General features: G+C 35.7%; 1 protein-coding gene across 6 annotated transcripts in view; it reads right to left on the minus strand.

Annotated features, from left to right (window-relative positions):
* LOC106878895 (receptor-type tyrosine-protein phosphatase T) overlaps window positions 1–21239 on the minus strand; it is a 596380-nt gene that overhangs the window by 279810 nt on the left and 295331 nt on the right. For all 6 annotated transcript variants that reach the window (XM_014928243.2, XM_014928245.2, XM_014928244.2 and 3 more), the window contains exons 2-4: window positions 20239–20397; window positions 10363–10596; window positions 4249–4386 (exon numbers count right to left, since the gene is read on the minus strand). In XM_014928243.2, the coding sequence (XP_014783729.1) occupies window positions 4249–4386; window positions 10363–10596; window positions 20239–20397 (531 nt within the window). The remainder of the gene's footprint in view (window positions 1–4248; window positions 4387–10362; window positions 10597–20238; window positions 20398–21239) is intronic.

The raw sequence follows: 21239 nt of genomic DNA on the forward strand, positions 1-21239 counted from the left end.
ATATATATATATATATAATTCTTAAAATATTCTGGTGTAAAAAGAGATGAGCAAATACGTTTGATCAAACAAAAATACTAATTATATTTGAGAATATAATTTCACGCGTTTAGCCAGAAATTTCCCTAAACCAGTCAAATATATCGGATCAGCTCTAACTCAAATATCATAGTTCCAAGTTTAACAATTAAACGTTTCAAATATAATAAATCAATATATATTTTCGAAATAATAATGTGATTGACGTTATTGGTTGGGTTCATTATCGCCCGTATAAATCACTATCGATAAGAGATTGAATCGCATAAAGAAGCAAAATTTTCTAGTGGCAAGCCGAAGTTAAAAGCTTACGTAATTTTCGTCTCATGTTCACCATATGTTTGTATGTGTGTGTCTGTATTGTATATGCATATATATGGCATGTATATGTGTACATATGGGAATGCATGTGTGAAGCTGTGGGATTGTGTGTGTGTGTGTGTAGGTGTGCGTGTGTGCTTGTGTTCGTGTGTGTATGTGTGCGTGTGTGCTTGTGTTCGTGTGTACGTCTGTGTAATGAGACAAGCAGAAAATATTTTTGACATTATTGTATGTACAGGTCGGTATTTCTTCAGTATATCAGTAATATAATGAACGTTTCGGTTGTAGTTCGCGATTCAAACTATTTCTCGAAGTCTGGAACTTGTATTCTTTTGCCAATGTACTGAGGAAATGAGCTACCCATCGAAACATATGTATATAAAGACACATAGCTATCAATCTCTATCTTTTCAAATAATGTGGCTCGGGGTCTTGCATTTAGCCTATCCTTCGGAGCGATCATTGAATTTGTATCATATTTGGATATATGAGTTAAATGTAGAATGAATGCTGTGCCCTAAAACTACATGCACTGTATTGTGCATAGCAGGATATTCAAACATATGTATGTATGTATGTATGTATGTAGGTACGTACGTATAATTGTACGTATGTACGTACATATGTATGTCGTAATCAAAATGGTTTTCGTTTCAAACACTCAAAATCAGTAAAAAGGGCGGAAGAACTCAATAAAGAGAACAGCCAACTAACAGCTGTGAGTGAGAGGCCCTTAATTTTTGTTCAGATGACTCTCTGGAAGGAAAACTGATGTTGACTAGTTCTGTCTTGGCGAACCTTGCTTCCAGAGTGGGATTGCCCCTATGCGAGAACTTTGCTCACTTTAAAAGGCCTCTGCACGCATCATCTTGGCTAGCAAGCTCTCTGAACCACTGCTGCAAGAGATGACCATCATTACTATATTTCTGCGAAAGTGTGCAGGTTCCTAGGAGGACTATGAAGCCATGCTACTCATATTTAAGAGAACAATCAGTGGTGACATTGCTCGAAGTTGTGTGTGGGTGTGCGTGTGTGTATATTTGTTTGTGTGTGTATGAGTGTATATGTATGTATGCAAGTTTACTCGTACACACCTAGTTTCAGTTAATTTAAAGTTACGCAGCTTCAATCAAAATTTCAAAACTGTTCTCAACCGTTACAGACGTTATAAATCACCATTTAGAACTTTTAAAAACATCATTCCTCCAGCGTACGCATAATTGTTGTGCATATATTGCCGAATGGATATGCGTATTTGATATTCTCCCCGTGCCGCCACCACCACGACAATGTTTTTTTCCATATCTTATGAAAGTTTAAATACCACCGGGTTTCGATCTTTTCTCACAACAACATAGTATGGTCGATTTATTTGACTAAGACATTCGGCATAATTTGGACTTTCGTCATAGGAATATGAATGCGCAGATGACTTTCATAGCGAAAATAGAAGTATCAAAGTTGCGACTATAAAGTCAATTATTTTCAAGTTGGTATTTATCAGGATTTTTTGACATCAAGCTGTCTGAATGTACTAATGAATGTCTTTGCAAGTGTCTGTTCGTATTCTGGGATACGGTTTGTCTGCCGTCTCAGTACAGTCCAATATTATTACTGTTTATTCTGTGTCTCAGTGTCTGCAGTAAAAAATGATGAACGAGATCTGAGAAGACAGTGCCATCATAGTTAGCCATTGACATGTCAGATAACTAGTCTACGTTCTAATTAAAGTAGAAAAAGTTGTCATAAAATAACAGTATTTCGTAGCGTTTATTATTATACTATATGGGCGTTTGGCTATAGCGGTGGATGTTTTACCAAATTCTGCAGCTAACAGTAGGCGCATGGCAATAGATGTAAAGCTATTAAGAATATTTCAGCAATCCTATTAGCTTGTCGTTCTTAAGCGTTGGATATGGTTTACATGTGTTTAATATGGTGTCCTAGTTTTAAGTTTCAGCCCAAATCTTCCCGCTGGATCATTTGCCATTATTTTATATTATTTTTAGTGTTGATTTCTTAGCTTAATTATCTAATATTAGTTTCGAATGTACATTTCTATGATCATACAAATTTAAAATCCTATTTGAATGCATAAATTGCTTCCTAGATTTTATTTTCAGGGTGGAACTCATTGGATTCGTTCTGTAATCCTGCTTGTTTTATTAGTTTGATTATGGTGACTCCCAATCTTTCCAATATTTTGATCAACAAACCGAAAGCATGCGTCCTTACGCCATCTTGTATTTAGTTTGCATTTCTTAACCTTTTGTTTTCGTAATCCATCTCATCTGAAGACAATTATTAGCACGCAGGAACTCCTGTCCAATTATTCAACGCATGTGTGTGTATGAGTTCGAATTGTGTGTGTTTTGTAAGTAATGTGTTCAAAGAATAGTTGGAGAACGGCGGGATCAGTATTGGTTACTTCAAATTTCGTCTTACACTTTATCAAAGCAACTAATCTCTTCTGGTAACTTTTCATGAAAACGACGCTTATGAGATTTTATGAGATTTAGTGAAGAACCTTTACGTTTCGTGTTTAAACCCGTTAAATGCCGCAGGGTCACCAATGCCTTCCATTATGTCACAAGCACAGAGCGTCAGGTCTCGGTTCTTCCCATTTTCAACAATCGAAGAAGGTAGAGACCAAAGAAAGGTGCGCCATGACCCAAGCTGAAGTACGGCACGCAGGGGAAGAAAAAGGATAATATCAGTGAAGCGGATTTCCCAGGGAGCCTGCCCTTAATAGAATCACCCAACAGGAAAATCATATGAACAGAACTGTAGAAACTAGAATTTTTTTGCATCATCCTCCTGATGCTGGAGGTGTAAGACACACTCCCAACACCAGCAAACCTGTAATATGAAAGTGAACAAGTAGTGTAGACTTTGTTTAGAAAGGATACCGTGGCACACATCTTGTTAGGGTGAAAAACAGCACTCATCCGAAGGAGATACAAATGCCGTCATAAGTCACTTGTAGCATTTACGCACGGGTAATGATCAAATTGGTGAGGGAAGGAAAAAAAGCTAGCGAGGACAGAATAAAGAACAACTAGTATGCTACATGGGGGCTATTCATAGGAGGTGAAAGTAGACCTGGGGTAAGATTGCAGTTCCCCATGTCGTCTGACAACACTGAGTCCAGATGTAGTTTTATGGTCTGAAAAGGCGAAGAAAAGAATCATGATCGAGCTTACAGAGCCGTGAGAAGTGTATGATCAATAGCTTGCCCAACCGTTATAGAGGATGCTTACAGCCGTTGGAGAGGAAAATAGTGAAATGCAAGAGTACGCAGGATGAGAGAAGCAGCAGAAAGAACGTGCTGGTTATGGAGCAATTGAGAGAAGTTAAGCAAGAAGCGAGAAGGATATAATGAGCAGTGATCTGGCCACCTCTGCTGACTCACTAATAGGAAGGTGTTAAGATACAAGGTTGAAACACCCGATGAACGTTGGGTACATCAGTTCCTCCTGGCCGAAGATACATTCACCAAAGATGAATACAGAAGAATCCATCAGCTTTTAGATGCTATCAATATCATTATAATGAATAAGGCTATCAGTTGAATAAACTATACTTTTCACAAAATTTCATTGCATTTTGCCTCATTTAGATATTTCTATTGCATTATTTAAATATTTTTTTAAAGCTTCAGCGGAATTATTTTGTTTGTTTTTTCGTTGAAACTTTAAAAAAAGATATTTGTAATTTAATTCCATTGTTTAGTTTAATGAAAAGTGCATGACAATCGCTCCGCAAATGTTAAAGGAAATACTTATTTCACAACTCCCACAAATTTGAAATACTAAATATTTCATAAACTAGTCCTTTGGCAGGTGAGACATTTGAAACGAGATAGGAAGAAATATTCCGGCAGCTTACCTTTCTGGCAATCAGGATTAGTCCATCCCAAGGCACAACCACTGGTGCAATGACCAAGGATGCTGTTACACACTTCGTCAGGATCTTTACAATGACATTCTTTTTCACAATTATTTCCAAACCGACCGGCAATGCATTCTGTATAAGAAAATAGGAAAGCAATGACAGTATGCCAATGTTTAAATACTTCCTATATTAATATAAACATATATCACCGTTTCTGTTTCATCCAATTTAAATTTGATGATGTACATTATTTAACAAGCAGAACAAGTAAAACTCAGCCAGCTTAAAAAAAAAGAAATTTCTCAATTTTCAGCATGCACAAGCTTTGTCAAAAATTAAAATAAATCTGGTAACACAAAAGCAGAATGCATTGTAAAACATTGTTTTGATATATCGGTGATTTAAGACATAAAATATAGCTATTAAAAACATATTAGGAGTCATCTAAGCTACTGGTTTATTGGATGCACGAAGCAAATATGGGAATGTAAATGAAAATTTTGAATGTGAATTTGCAGAATATGTTCATTTTAAAATAGTATGAAATACGTCTATATAATTTAATGTCTCATTTAGGACAGTTTGTTACCTCAGATAACACTCCATTTATGATCATTTAGTTGATATCCATTTTTAATGGATATCATCGATATGATCATAAAGGAAAATTTCAAACGTACACGTGACGATAACTTAATGTTGAAGTGTCTTGATGGTTGTAGATGAAAAGCAAGTTTTAACGTCCCAGTAAGCAGTGATCGGGTGTTTTATACCCTGGTCGAATCCAAGTAACAACGCCCACGATAACTACTTTATTCAAAAGTATTATTAACTAACACCTTTGTAAAACATTGGAAAGTGTGAAGATGAATATGGTTTAAATGATAAATGTAAAGCAGGAAATCATATTCAGAAACTTTTGTGTACTTCTGTTGCTTTGCTTAAATATTTTGAAGAACAAGAGACAACACTCCAAAAGGAAATACTCGTGGATGCTATAGTATTATAAATCTATATAAATCATTTAGAGAACATTTCTATAAGGTGTATTATCGTTCCATAACTTTATACACATGATATACCAAAACATAGGTGTTCTGGTAGGTGCTGGTAAAATATAGATGTTCTAGTAAGTTTCAATATGTTAGCAAAATAACGGAAGTGATTAATCGATATATGATAGAGATTATTTATTAGCTAGAATTGGAAATCACACTTCCTCAATTATTTAGAGAGTATTGACAATAAAACAAACGATCACCTCACCGGAAAGAGCGACGAAACAAAATGAATTCAAATATTCAGCCAACGTTATGTGAATGTTTGTATATGTTGTGTGTGAGTGTGTGAGTAGATTTTGATTTTTAAAAAAGATTTAAATATGATTTTACTCAATTGCTGATTTAAATTAAAATAATAGATTCAGAAAAATACATCTGAACAATGTCTTTTTAGGACAAAACATTATTCAAATGAAAAGGGTTAATGTATCACAAGAAAAACGAATTTGTATCCAGGACAAAGGTTTTATGAGAAACTACGTTGAACAAGAGTATAATCTTCAATAAAATATCATTAAGCAGCAGATGTATTGATGCATAGAGCAGAGAATACAAAGTGAGGACAGACGCAGATAAAAAGTAAAATCTAAAAAAGTGAAACAATAAAACAGTTCTCTTGTATATATTAGTAAAGCCTTTTTATGGTAAGTTCCATCACATAGACACGTAGCAATGTCGCAATAAATTATGGCAAATGGCGATAAAAATATACTTTTGCTTCTGATCAGGCATGCAAATATATGTAAATAGAGATCATTAAAATGTTCGAAGCAAATAGTAACGAGACTTATTTGACGTAGAACACAAACAAACATTTTACATCCGTCCCCAAAGATGTATGCAAGAAAAGTAACTAACTCCGTCGCTCCTAGAAAAACAGAACAAAACCTAGAACTACGGGGCTTGCAGCATATGTATAGATAGACAGATTGATATATATATATATATATATATATATATATATATACATACATATATAATGTGTATGTATGTATATGCGCATATATTTATACAGATAGATAGATAGATAGATAGATAGATAGATAGATAGATAGATAGATAGATAGATAGATAGATAAATAGATAGATAGATAGATAGATAGATAGATAGATAGATAGTGCTGTACCTGTATGGCCAGTGTAATAGAGTTGTAAAAGTTTATAATCAAACATTTGTAATCAAATTTGCAAATTATATCATTGTTTAGTAGCTTGTTCACGGTTGTTAGTTTGTCATATTGATAAGCTGGTTTCTAAGTTATTTTGCAAAAGTCATTGCTTCCGTTTTGTAAGCTAGTATTTCACACCGTTTTCCGATGGACAATCTTCATTTAAAGTCGTGTTTTGTTTTTTATTCCGTTGAATGAAGTCGCTTGTATACGTACATTCATTTTGTTTTTATTGTTGTTGGCACTTCATCGGTTACGACGACGAGGGTTCCAGTTGATCCGATCAAAGGAACAGCCTGCTCGTGAAATTAACGTGCAAGTGGCTGAGCACTCCACAGACACGTGTACCCTTAACGTAGTTCTCTGAAAGATTCAGCGTGACAGAGTGTGACAAGGCTGTCCCCTTTGAAATACAGGTACAATAGAAACAGAAAGTAAGAGTGAGAGAAAGTTGTGGTGGAAGAGTACAGCAGGGTTCGCCACCATCCCCTGCCGGAGCCTTGTGGAGTTTTAGGTATTTTCGCTCAATAAACACTCACAACACCCGGTCTGGGTTCCAATTAGACTTTTTCCTTTGATCTCTCTTTAGATCACTCCCGCCCCCTCTCCCTTTCGCTCTTTCTCTCCTTATTTTTCTTTCATCGCCAACAAAAATCTTACTTTGTCTATATAATAAATGCGTCCTTTTTAAAGCCTAGCCAGGCTCATGGGCCCGGTTTCCCGGTTTCAATGGCGTATGTGTTCCCCAGCTGGAGGGGACGCCAGTCCATCGCAGCGTTACTCATTTTTGCCAGCTGAGTGGACTGGAGCAACGTGAAATGAAGTGTTTTGCTCAAGAACACAACGCATCACCCGGTTCAGGAATCGAAACCACAATCTTACGATCATGATGCTGACACCCTAACCACTAAGCCACGCGCCTCCACCTTTGTCTATCTACCCGACCCTATTAGTAAGATTTCTATAGATATATATTTTTAATTTTGCTGAATGAGATTCAAACTCTTCTGTGTTGATTGAAAACTGAAATGAGGTTCACTAGTCTTGTGGTGAGAGCCAGGGCTTCTAGATTATATTTCATAATTACGATAATTAACGCTTGATTTAACAGGTTTTTAACTCGTTGATTATGTCGGGAAATCGTTCTATCCAGCCAATGCGTCTGTTTTAACAATGCTGGCCATCTTCTACCCATCAGCATTCGATATTTAACTCCTTACCTGACGAGTGATTTCCGTTGTGGTGTTTCAATATTCTTAGAAAAGTTCGCTTCCAGTTGAAAATCGCGAAAGTCTCACTTGTTGAAACGATTAGTAAAGATTATTTAGATTCAACAAAACTCTCTCTTTCTCTCTCTCTCTCTCTCTCTCTCTCTCTCTCTCTCTCTCTCTCTTTCTGCTTCTTCCTTTCTCTCAGTGTATGTATGTGGGAATCCGAACCCAGATATATACCTTCGTTTTGTACAACACCTGTGCATAAACTAAAACAGCTCCAACAGAGATCCGAAACCAGGTCTTATGATTCGAGTAGCGGAGCGCGTCTCGCCAGGGACATGTTCTATCAATTGACTTCTACATAAAACGATCAACTAATTAGAGGAGAAAGAATATATTGACGTTTCTGTGGTGTGAAATCAATGAATATATTTGAGAAGAACAATATCGGTGTTTTGGAGCTGTCAAACCGGATGATGTCCTCTTGGATTACATCCTTCAGTGAGTCAGAAAAAAACATTGCAGGTGGTGACAAATAAGTTAAATTACGGAAGTAGGTGGTGTTCTTGTGTGTTTAACGGTGGGGATGCATTAAAAAATGTTGTCAGCGAAACTTTTTATCTCACAACAGTTGCATATAGAAACTTAAGAGAGCTTTGTAGAGGCTGAAACTACAGTGTTTGTGCGTTTTATTCAAGTCTGTTTTATGAGAAACATTATACATACGAATACATACGCACACACGTTTACTCACGCAAACATATATGTGCACACAAGTATAAACATATATAGAGATTAGAGAGATGGAAGAAATAAAGAGAGACAAAGAGATTATGACTAATTACTAATTGATATGTAAGCTTGATAATTTGAATCGGTCAACTACAACGCTTTCTACCGAGGAATCATTGATTAAACAGGATATCTAATATCTTAGTTAAAAATGCTTTTAGATATATATATTGTGTGTGTGTGTGTGTGTGTGTGTGTGTGTGTGTGTGTGTGTGTGTGTGTGTGTGTGTGTGTGTGTGTGTGAGAGAGAGAGAGAGAGAGAGAGAGAGAGAGAGAGAGAGAAAGAGAGAGAGAGAGAAAGAGAGAGAGAAAGGGAGAGAGAAAGAGAGAGAGAGAGACAGAGAGCGTGTGTGCAAATAGACACACAACACGCGCCCGCATATTCACTGATGGAAGACTCGTTAAATATGTGTTATTCACGAATCTACTTTCTACATCACCTGGGAGTGGATTCTGGAGTTTAAGATTTAGTATAATAGGTAGGTTTCAAATGTTTCTTGTTTTGGTCCTATATCTGTTGTAAGTGAAAAGTACTGAAGTGGGCGGAGCAAGGCCTGTGATAAGAGAAGGAATTTCTCTTCTAGTGTTGTAATGGGAGTTTTTCCTTTGTAGATTTTTTGTTTAACTCCAGTTGACAGCTAAGTCTATAGTTTACCGAGCGTAGCTCATCGTTATTAATATATACTTATATCTCAGTCTTTACCAGTAAAATTTCGACGCCTGTTTTTTTTTGTTTTTATTTTATCGCCCCGGTTGTTCGACGTATTTGTCGGTATCTATTTACTGCCCTTCTTACTTATAGAATGTTTGGCATATTAATTTTAATAACTTATAAATGACGTCACTACCTAATGATTTATATTAATTGTGGATCTGTGAAAACCAGCTTTTTAAGATTGGTGCCGAGACAGTTTGTGATCAAGTGCTCCACTGATTATAATTAGATATCTAAAGCCGGGGTCAGGGTGTATTAATTTTAGATTTCTCATTAGTTTGCCATAGGTAATCCTTTTCCACTAATCTTTAACACTCATATAACATATGCTGAACAACTTCCACTACTTTTCTGGATTCCACCATGTTTTCAGATTAGCATTGCTTATGCTTTCTACATCGCTGCAGATTCTGCAATATCTCAGGTTTATGCTTTCTATGGAGTTTATAATACAATATTAGGCTTTCGATATCCTGTTCAAAGATAGATTACAACGCGATAACATCTTCTTCAGTTGCTGCTGACATCCAAGGAACTTAAATATTTACCTCTTTTCGTTACGTGTGTATTTATTTCTAATCAACCACTTAGTGATTCAGTGATTAATAGTCGTCTTCTTTTCCATTTAACCAATTGCAAAAAGTAACTCACATTTTAATTTTATTCTGTAACTGTCTCTCATTTGTTCAACTTAAATGCTACATCGTTAGCAGTTATATATAACATTCAGTCAGGAAAACAACTTTTATTGTTTACGTGGTTCTGTGGTCTTCTATACGTACGTGAGCTTCTTTTATTTAAAATTAACATGAAACGTGTTTTGTTCTTAACTCTTTATTTTTTTCCTTTTGAATATGAATTATGAAATTTAGTGAAAATATATTTCTAGAGAAATTTACGTCAAATTCTTACATCATTTTCATTAAAATACCTGCTACTCCAGCTATCACAAAACCTCTAACGGCAGCTCTCGGCAATTATACTTTTTGCAATTTCCTTCACCTACATTTAATATTTGCCACAGTCACCCAGCTTCTCTTCGTTATCCGTTTCCGATTCCCTTTACGAGTTCAACTACGAACAAAACCATATTCTAATGCACATACCATGCATACATATACGAACAAATAATATAGAGTAGAATATAGATTACTTACTGCAATCTTTCACGTTGCAATAGTCCCAGCGCATTTTCCGGTCGGTTGTATAGCACCAATTCTTTTTAGAATCATGAGTCACACGACAGTAATTTTCAGGGTAAACCTTGTCTGCAAAATGTTCTGGTTTGTAAATATCTTGGTCTTCCCATTTTTTACAGGTGTAAAGATTAGCTGTTACCGATTTTTTTCCCATATACTGTTTGATGTTGCCATTGTAGTAGCAATTTTTCGCTGAAAAGGAAAGTAGAAAATTTGTTATAAAACTGAATAAATTAATGAACCAATAGACTACAGACATTTATGGTGCTGTCTGCTGTTATTTAGGATTAGAAAAATGATGAAAATGTTAAATATTTCACAGCATCGAAATCTAAAAGTTATGTTTAGTCACATCACAAAGGAACATACCCATGTTGGATATATGTGATACGATTGATGTTCTGTATAAGCATAATGAGACTGACGTCTGAAGGAGGAAAAGGAACCTGTTTCGTTTAACAAAGGAAGGACTATTATACTGAGGGTTTATTTCAGAATCTGAAGTCGGTCGTGAAAGAGGAAAAGAGGTGAATGTACCGGGCAAGGCTTGGATTATCTGTGTCGGGGAGAAGTAGGAATAGAAAATAGGAATTTAGATAGAACAATGAGATAAATTATATGAAATAAATACAGACAGGCAGGTGAGCAGACAGACAGATTGGCTGAGGGATTGACAATGAGATAGATAGACAAACAACTGGACAGACAGACGAACAGACAGACAAACTGATAGATAGATAGATAGATAGATAGATAGATAGATAGATAGATAGATAGATAGATAGATAGATGGACGGCTGGATAGATAAATAGATGGATGGATGGATAGATAGATAGGATTTCAAGGAGTTAATGAGTAATTCTGAAATTAATAGATTATTTTCATCATCATCTCTTTGTTGTAATAATAATCAGATAAATCAATAAACAAATAAATGACTACAAAACTAAATCAATCAATAGTGATTTGATATATCGAAGAGTTCAGGGATAGAAATTTACAGGAGTGTTGTGTCTGTTGGATGAAGACCAATCCATGTGTGGTAGGATAAAGAGGTGGACGTAGTGGAAGGGAATAGCTGCGTTAAGAATGAATATTTATGTAGAGAAGCAGAAAGAAGAAAAAGATAATTGTATACTGAAGCTCCACCTCTACTTTATCCGTTAGCGATGTAATGTAATCCATCAGGTTGAATCTTTCGACCTCTCTTCACCATTAAAACTACTCACGCATTCATCCCAAACTGCGTCGTTCCAATGACTTCGCTAAAGAGTCTTACCGTTTGAAAACGAGAGTTATATATTCCACAAACTTTGTGTGTATAATTTCAGGTCAGCCGTATGTAATTTATTTCATTCCTGGTATTAACAAGTTCGCAAGCTGCTTTGAATTTTTTTCACTATACAGAGGAACTGCCACAACTACGAAAAGTAATAAAACGTGAGCGATTCTTCCTGGAATATCCCCCCCACCAACCTTCTGTATTTTCATATTTCTTAATAATTCAATTCTACTCTTCAGTCCTGCTTCCTATGATCTCACTGCTATTTTCAGAAGAAAATTCCAAATTTTCTTATTGATCCCAAGTTCCTCATATACTCCAAAAGCCAACAATGGGAAACATTATTGTATACTTTCAACCCACAGCTATCTTTTTGTTATTCGTATCACACTTTCTATCATTTTACCGACATCCACCAACTCATCATTCTCCTTTGATTTATTTCTTCATCCATTTTGCTCTTCTGGTAATAGTCGCTTAATCTTCTGTTATGAGACCGGTTACTAATTTCCAAAGTAAGAGTAATTGCCTTTACTCTGGGAATTTCCTGCTTTGTGTCTGTCTTAGAAACAATTCTAAGCATTATAAACAGCAACTGTTGTCTCTTGGTAAATACTAGTTGCAAATTTGGACACAAGGCCAGCAATTTCGGGAAGGAGGGTAAATCGATTACATGGATCCTAGTGCTCAACTGGTACTTGTTTTATCGACCCCGGAAAGATAAAAGTCAAAACCGACCTCGGCGGAATTTGAACTCAGAACGTGTAAACGGACGAAATACTGCTACGCATTTTGCCCAACGTGCAAACGATTCTGCCAGCACACTACCTTCGCCTAATAGATATAAGGTCTTCCGGTGAACAAGAAATGTCGAACGTAGAAAAAAAAACTGAATCTAAAGTAAAGATTTTGTAAAGCTAATCAATAAACTTAAACTAAAACCATAGAAATAAATTTAGTATTTGTGTAATGAATTCTGCAGGATGAATTTCCGAAAACAATAAAAAAATGTTTTAAAGCACAAGAAACTAAAACATAAACCTGGATAAAAAAGTAGATAATACATCATCAGTAAGAAATTGTAATTGTAAAATGAAGTACATCACTACGTATTAAAACGAGGCAAACCATTGCATTAGAAAATTGAAATTGAAACTTGAAATCCTTTCAGAATTAAATTTCTCCCTATATTGGGCGTGAAACATGTAACGAAACTCCTTAATTTAAATGAGTATAAAGAAAAACCTGTGATAATACCAGTAATACCGGGAGTAATGGAGGTATTTATAAAAGGAGATGATGAGACAACCATGACGAAATCAACAACTTTAAGATTAAGACTATTTTATTAAATTATGAAATCAAATAATAGAGGCAAAACTGTTCCCATGTTAATTTGTGGTGGGGACATTAAAGTAGGTCGCATAATGATAATTCAACAACAACTAGCAACCATCTAGAAGCCAATTCTACCATCTACTTTGAACCGTGTAACGAGATCAAAACCCACCAGACAATAAGGCAGACTTATCTAGAAAACATGAGTAGTTCGCTACTCACAATTAAAACTTGTTTCTCTCATCTCTGAAACTCTAAGTAATCAATCTGTTAATATACACATACCTATGTACCTTCATTGATTCTGATATTGGCTTCCCGACGGAGTATGCCCAGGTGATGTCTAATGTTGCCAAAGCCTTTAATAAAATCCAGGGTGGAGGACCAGGCTTATCTCGAGAGCCTTCTGCCAACTGTAGCGGCTACCGTCATGAAGTTGAAACAGCTCCTGTACTGCATTTCTCTGGTAGACACGATACTAGCAGGCATTACGAAAAGGTTTGGGCTCCTCCTAGAAGACCTGGAGTACCAGCTGGCCGCTGCCTTTCCCACACCAAGTGTCGCTTGTTCTGGCTGGAGCAGTATAACAGCTAGGCTAGCAGAGTAACGAACGTCATGGAGACCGTCGTAGAGACAATCCAATTGGAGATCAATGAGGAGGGCAGCAGCAACACCAGCAATGAGGATGAAGACGATGATTTCTTCAGCAACATTACTCGGTTCCAGTAGAGCAGGAGCCACAGGTCATTGAAGTCCAAGGTGCAGAAATTGGTGAAGACCTGGCTGGAGGCCGTCTCGAAGGAGGTCTTGACTAAAGTCACATTTTTAGGTGAACAGGTCAATTAAGACCTGTTCACTAGGTATAACACTGCTATCCCATCCAGTGCTGCAGTTGAACTCCTAATGTCTATAGGCAGAGATATTTTGAGGGCCAAGCGAACCATTCTGTCAGGTGGTAAATGTGAGAGGCTGATGCTTTTGAAGGGCAACCAACATCACGTCGATGCGATAGAGAAACCAGAGTAAGTACACCTTGATCACCATCTGATCTTCGCCTGATACCTACGCTCTATTATACCTTTTTGATTCGTTCCATGCTTTTTTATATAGTAAATAAAGTGTATGTTGACTGAAAAACTAATGTTTAATTTAATTTGTTCATTTAATTATTTGCATACACCTTGATCATAATCTAATCTTGGCATGTTATACCTTTTTAGAAAGCTTTATGTCAAAGCTACAAGCTCTTTAGGTCTGTGTTTAGGGACCTTAGAGTCAAAAAACAAAAACAAACCGAAGCTAAATGCAAATGATAGAATTTAGCGGTTATCAGTTAGCGTTAGCTTCCGCTAATTTTTTAACTGTTCAGCGGTTTAGCGTTGGTGAAGCTAACTTTTTTAGTTAGGGGATTAGCGGTTAGCGAAGCTAACTTTTTGATTAGGTTTGTCCACCACTGTTCAAAAGCATTAAAAACGACATCAAAATTAGATGAGCGTCAGGTAAGCTTCTGCGTAGTGTTATGATAAAACATCTGAGAAGCGTTCGTCGTAAGACATTAACACGTAGCTGTCATTAAGTACAAGACTTGTCATCAAATCCATATTACGAGAAGCTCATTCAGTTTTCTATTCAAGTAACAAGTTACGCCTAACTTAATTAACACAGTATCAGAGAGACATTTCTTGTGTTGCACGGCAACTAAAGCAAACATTTGTATCGATGCTCAACATTAAGTACAAATAAGGACCAACGGCCTCTCAATGTTGCAATGGCGTAAGTTCTGTTTATGGAGACTCAAGTGTTTTCGTAATTGGTTGCTAAGTTGCAAAGAAAAACTCTCCGTCTTAACTTTCTCTCCTACTTGTCGGTGCATTTGATAACATCAAAGCTATCTATCGATCGTAAGGATTATGCTGAGGACTTGTTTCACTGACTGATAAGTAGCTGGACGTCTAGATTGAAGCAAGATGTTAATGAATTTTTATTCAAGTCAATACGAAAATATTAGTTTATCTCTTTGTGGTTTGCCGAAACAAATGATTGAAATTAGTGGTGTAAATATCGAACAAAGTAGACATGTAAACTATTAAAACAAAAACGTCGTCGTTCTAAATGTACTCATTTAAACTTGATCCACGCATCGCATTGGAAGTCGATTGGTAGTCAACAAGTTTGATGGCTGTCACTTTCATTTGTCACTGAATATCTTGCCTTAACATTCATCTTTTCAGCATGAGAAGACTTCGTTATATAGATACAAGTTTCGAAGCTGCTGTATAGTTTTATTTTTTTAAAGTGTTTACAGTTCCTCCAAATACATAAAATGATATCTTTTAACATTAACTAATTGAAATATGGATTTTAAAATAAATCAAAAATAAAAATGCTGTCATAAATAAAAGAAATGTTTTGAATATTCAACCCTTCGTCAAGATTTTGCAGACTAAAGTTTATTTTTCGAAATTGAAAGCCTTGTCATATCTTGTCTTGTACGATGTACACAAACACAGAAGTAGTTGAAACAACTCGCTAATTAATTCCAACGATCCCACATTCACTTCTTTCTCAAGTGTAGCAAAAAAGAGAAAAGCAGAAAAGCAGAGACGTGTAACCCTAAACAGTAAATGAATTCACTGGCCTATATGACAATAACAACAATAATTTATATCAATTAAACTTGCACTAGTGTTGCCAGACACTGCATTTCCTAAGGTTGCACCAAACTATTTTCAAAGTAAACCCATGCAGCTTAGGAATGTTGCTGAGGCGAGTAATGACTAAATCTGTCATATGACCCCTCCACACACACACGACTCAGTGGCATGTGAGATCGATTCAGTTCATATCCATTTTCAAGGTAGTTCTGGTCCATGCCGTAAAGAAGTCAAAGGACTCAGTAAAGCATTAAGAGTAAGTTTAGAGATATAACACTTATATATAGACACACATTTACATACATACATACATACACACACACACACACACACACATATATATATATATATATATATATATATATATATAGGCACTCGTACGGACTTAGGCACATAATATATATACATACATACATACATTCAGGCATGCATGCATACATACACACACACATGCATACATACATACATACATACATACATACATACATACATACATACATACATACATACATATAAATGTGCTTCTGTGTATGCTAATTGCCGGTATTATTCTATTTTGAAAACAAGTCTCCCAAATTAAAGATTATCACCACACCCTACCTTAACGCCATATATAACACAAACTGAGTTCGCTCAATGTGTCCACCACAGATGACAAACTATAAGCTAACATCCGAGCAAACTGGGGTGTAAATGGATGGAGTGTGTACTAATGCCAACATTTTCTGGTTAACAATGGCTGGTTGAAAAGCGTTTCGAGGTGTCTTAATTTGCCCAAAATTGAATGACCAATGAATCTGCCGATGTGGATAGACAAGCCGATTTTTCTGCGGAACTGAAGAACGTTATTCCTGAAGAAGGTTGTACTCCAGAACACCTGGGCAAAGTTGAGGAAGTATGAATTTTTGCAACTCCATGCCGGTTAGGAAGTATATTTCTGGACATAGAAAATCGGTACCGGGCTTGAGATGCGAAATCTTGAAACGAAAACCCGTCCCTTTTTATTATAAGTGGTCTTGATATGATAAAAAATTAGAAGACATAATCCTTTCTACTGGTAGCACAAGGTCTCAAATTTGAGGAAAGCGATTAAGTTGATTACATCTACCGCAATACGCAACTGGTACTTAATTTATCGACTCAGAAAGGAGGAAAAGCAAAGTCCACCTCGGCGGAATTTGAACTCAGTACGTAAAGACAGACGAAATGCCGCAAGCATTTGCCCGGCAAACTGACGACTCTGCCAGCTCGCCGCCTTGGAAGAAAATCGAAGGAAAAGACAAAACAATTGGAGATAGCTAAGACTTGGAATTGGGGCTTAGGAAGCCTCTATGAGTATACTGACAGAGCTGACAGGATAAATGTATCATGCAGAGAGGATGTGCCTAGTCGATGAGTACTAGGGGTGGGGTTCAGGAAAGATAGCAACAGAAAGCAAAAGGGAGAAGAAAGAAAGTTTATTACAGTTTGCAATATCAATGTAATGGGGATGTCGAAGACGGCTTCAGAAATATCGGAAATGGTAAAAATCATGCCCAGAACGAGGTGGCAGGTGTTGACTTTAGAAATGAAGACAATAAATTGTTCTCTGTTTTATCGCTATAAGGAATGCACGTTCATGGAGGAGACCATAAAGGACTGAAAGAATACAATGGTATCGATATAGCTCACACTGAACTTTGACTAACTTGAGCTCATGCTGGTAACCAGCGCCACATCGGAACATGTCATTGAGAGTAAATGCGAGTTCAGCGATATGGAAAGAACTTTTGGTAGCATAATTCTGTTGAAATATACTGCTTTCGTTAGTTTTGAAAATAATGAAGAACTTCGTGAATAACTTTGTCGTTATTAAGCTGGTAATATGCGTGGGCTGCTGAAAGCATTCACATACCTATATTAATAAATATGATAAGTCATATCTTATATTGTTGTAGTTAATTCAAATATTTAATTTTAAGATAGAAAACTGCTTTTTGTTTCTTTACGTTTCATATGTGACCAATAACTATGATGTTCTATGCCTGAAAATGCATTAAGTAGATATATAGACAGTTGTACATAGAAGAAACATTCCCCATACATATACAATTTCGTACATTTCGTATATTTTTCTCTATCTATGGGGTGGCGTGGGCGTGCACAACAGCTGTGTGTCAGTGTAGATATTCAACTATTCAAATGAAAGAGGCATTCTAAAGAAAACTCAGAGTAAGTACCCGAAACGTTATCTCCAGGAAGGAAACACATTCGTTGAAGCGTGAATATCATTGAAGAGAAAACATTTAATGGAAAATCAATGTCGGCCAAGCAACAAGCTGTCTGGAAATTACAAAAGTGGAAACCATTGAAAACTTTGAAAATAAATAAATAAAACTAAACAAAGGCTATAAAACAGAGATAATAAAACATGGTAGCGTATAGAATTCGTAATCATTGATCTTGGCCAACTAAAGCGAAGTTTATGATCAAATAAGAGATGGTGTATGGATGATGACGAAATAACGAGTGAGGTTAAAAGAAATCACAAGTACAGGATGAGATTTTGTCTAAAAGATTTTTAAAAAAACAAGATTGCAAAAGCTTACATAGTGCAAGATAACAGAGAATGCAGTGTTTGATGGATACAGCGCAAGTTAATTTGTGAAAAATTTCTAATAACTGCAAAACACCAAACTGCAAAATTCTAAACATTTTATAAGGCACATAAATTCACATACAGACATACATACGCGTATGTTTCTCTTAAGTGCATGTTTGTGTAGATGTCTATATTATACGCAAGTGTATGGTTATAATTGCGTCTGTGCCCATGTGTACATGTATGTGTGTGTGTGTTTCTATATGAGCACGAGTTGTTGTAACACATTTCCAGATTTTACAATAAGTCTCAATGCATAAAATAATTATAACTTCTTAGACATTAAAACGTGAGTGATCTCTGAGAATCAGACCCATATTCCTTTGCCTAAACTACTTTAAGCCAACATTGGGAAACAGTGGCCTACATTTGGAAACAGTGGCCTACATTTGGAAACAGTGGCCTACATTTGGAAACAGTGGCCTACTTTACAATTATTTCAGTTGGAAAGTGCTTGCCGTTATAAGGTCAGACTATATGTAATCGGTGTGTGTCATGGTGAGAAACTTCTTGAAACCGTCTCTGAACTCAGCTAAAATACGATTGATGAATGAGTTCACGAATAAGGTTCCTCAGACTGTAAATCTAGGCAATTGTCACAGTTTAAAATTCATTCCTATCCTTAAGACTATACGTATTCAGTATACACATGACCAACCGGCCTGAAAACATCGTTTAGAATAACAAGAAATGAAGAAGAAAGAAGATTAGAAGATATAAGGATATAAATACTCTATAAACCATTCTGGCTGTTTGAGGTGAAATAAAGGAACTTGCTTCTACTCATCTCAAAACCTCCTACTCATCTCAAAAAGTAAAGTTTACGTGATTTGAGTTTAAGGAGAAATTTGTTGCTTATATTCACTAACTTACCGATTCTTAGAACCAATGAAAGCTCATTTAAGAGGTTGCTTAGTGTGCTATGAATTACAGAAGAATCATCCTCGATTCACGTCCTACCGATTTAAAAAGAAAAAAAGAAACACACCTTTAATCATGTAGTCTTTGATATATAAAGTGACGACATGGTCAGGCGTGAAATGTCTTTCATTATGTTCTCTTTTTTTTTTTCTTTTTCAATTAGGAATACCAAAGAGTAAGGGTTAAATAACAATCTGTCATTAACTCCTCCGTGAATCCATGGGAGTTTCATCAGATGGTAGCAAGGACGAAGATGCTAGGTAACAAAACTACAAATCAAAGCTTACTTTTAACCTAATTCGAATGATGACGTATTGAAAATTTGATGTAGCCAACTGCAACAACTCTAACCGGCAAAAGTAAATTAATCCGTTCTTGCTTCAGTCAATATCAGAGAATTTAATAAATTCCGCCGTAAATGAGTTAAACGCAGACTTGTGTCAATTTTAGAAGTGGAGAAGTTTACTTTTAGAAGGAAACCTAAATGTCTAGTTTGAAAGAAATTCCGGCAATTAAAGTTGCAGAATCGTTACAATTGTAGATGTAGATATTTAATGCAAGAAAGAAATATAATCGATGGAAACTACTCATTTCTCCTAATGTAATTGATAGCGTAAGGAGGAGTTTAAATTTATTAGTTCATAAACTCCATTTATGGAAGTCGTCCAAATACTGTTGCCTTTGTGAGAACGGCTAACACGTCCTATTGATCCATTCAGCTGTGGAGTTTTGAGCTGCAAAATGTATTGCAATGAACTCCATAATCGGAGGTTATTAACTAATACACTACAAGTAATACTTCATTAATTTCACCAAGTTTCAGTGAAATGACCGAACTTAATATCCGTTTATTTCTCATTCTTGAATTAGTCTACACAAAGACATTAATACACTAATATACGTACACATACACACACATATATATTATGTACTTGCATATATGTCTATATGGAAAATTATGGAAGAAAGATTGATAGAAGGGGAGTGGGCAACTTACATAATTGACAGCCAGGTCCCCAGTAATCATCTGCACATCCTGAATAACAAGTTCCGTCCAACTTATCGCAAGGTTCATCTCTTTGACAATGGCATTTAAATTTGCATTTATATCCAAAATACTGGCTAGAACATTTGCCTTGTAATTCATCAATCGATTCTGAAAAAAAACAAAAAAACAAAAATGTAAAACTTTATAAGAATTCAAAACTAGATAGATTAGGAATACATTATATGTAATGACTTCATATGAACGAGTAAATTCATATAAAGTTTATATCCGTGTAAGTAAGTTCGTTAAGACATTAGTTCAGATGGTAAAAAAAAGACAGAATGCAAAACTATTTTAACCTACTTTGTTAAATCTGCAGAACATTTCCCATCAAAATAAAAATAAAAATCATAGAATTCTGTTTATACACACAAATAAATTTTTCAATACATCAACATAAGCCTATGAACATATGTGCCAGCATGTATGTATATATGAATGAATGTATGTATGTGTGTATGTATGAATGTATGTATGTCTGTATGTATGTATGTATGTATGTATGTGTGTATGTACGCATGTGTACACAGACAAGCACACGCACACATATATGGACAACAATATAAGACGACATTTTATATCACATATACACGCGTACACACACAACAACATATATACTCGCACGCACATACGGATACATATATATGCATGTGTTAGTGTGGGGCGGGTGAGTGCGCATGCATGTGTTACATGTGTGTTTGGATGTATGTATTTGTGTTTATGAACGTTTATATGCGTGTGAATGTGTGTATGCGAGTGTGTAGTGTTTTGAAGTAATGGGTTTATGCTTCATCAATTATTATTTTTATTATCATCATTATATACACATATATATCAATATGTGTGTGTGTATATCTAGATATATAAAAAACATTCATACACATATAAATGTATGTTTGTGTGTATGCATGTATCTATGTGCGTATATATATATATATATATATATATAT

The sequence above is a fragment of the Octopus bimaculoides genome, chromosome 8 (genome assembly GCF_001194135.2).
Source record: "Octopus bimaculoides isolate UCB-OBI-ISO-001 chromosome 8, ASM119413v2, whole genome shotgun sequence".
Lineage (NCBI taxonomy): Eukaryota > Metazoa > Mollusca > Cephalopoda > Octopoda > Octopodidae > Octopus > Octopus bimaculoides.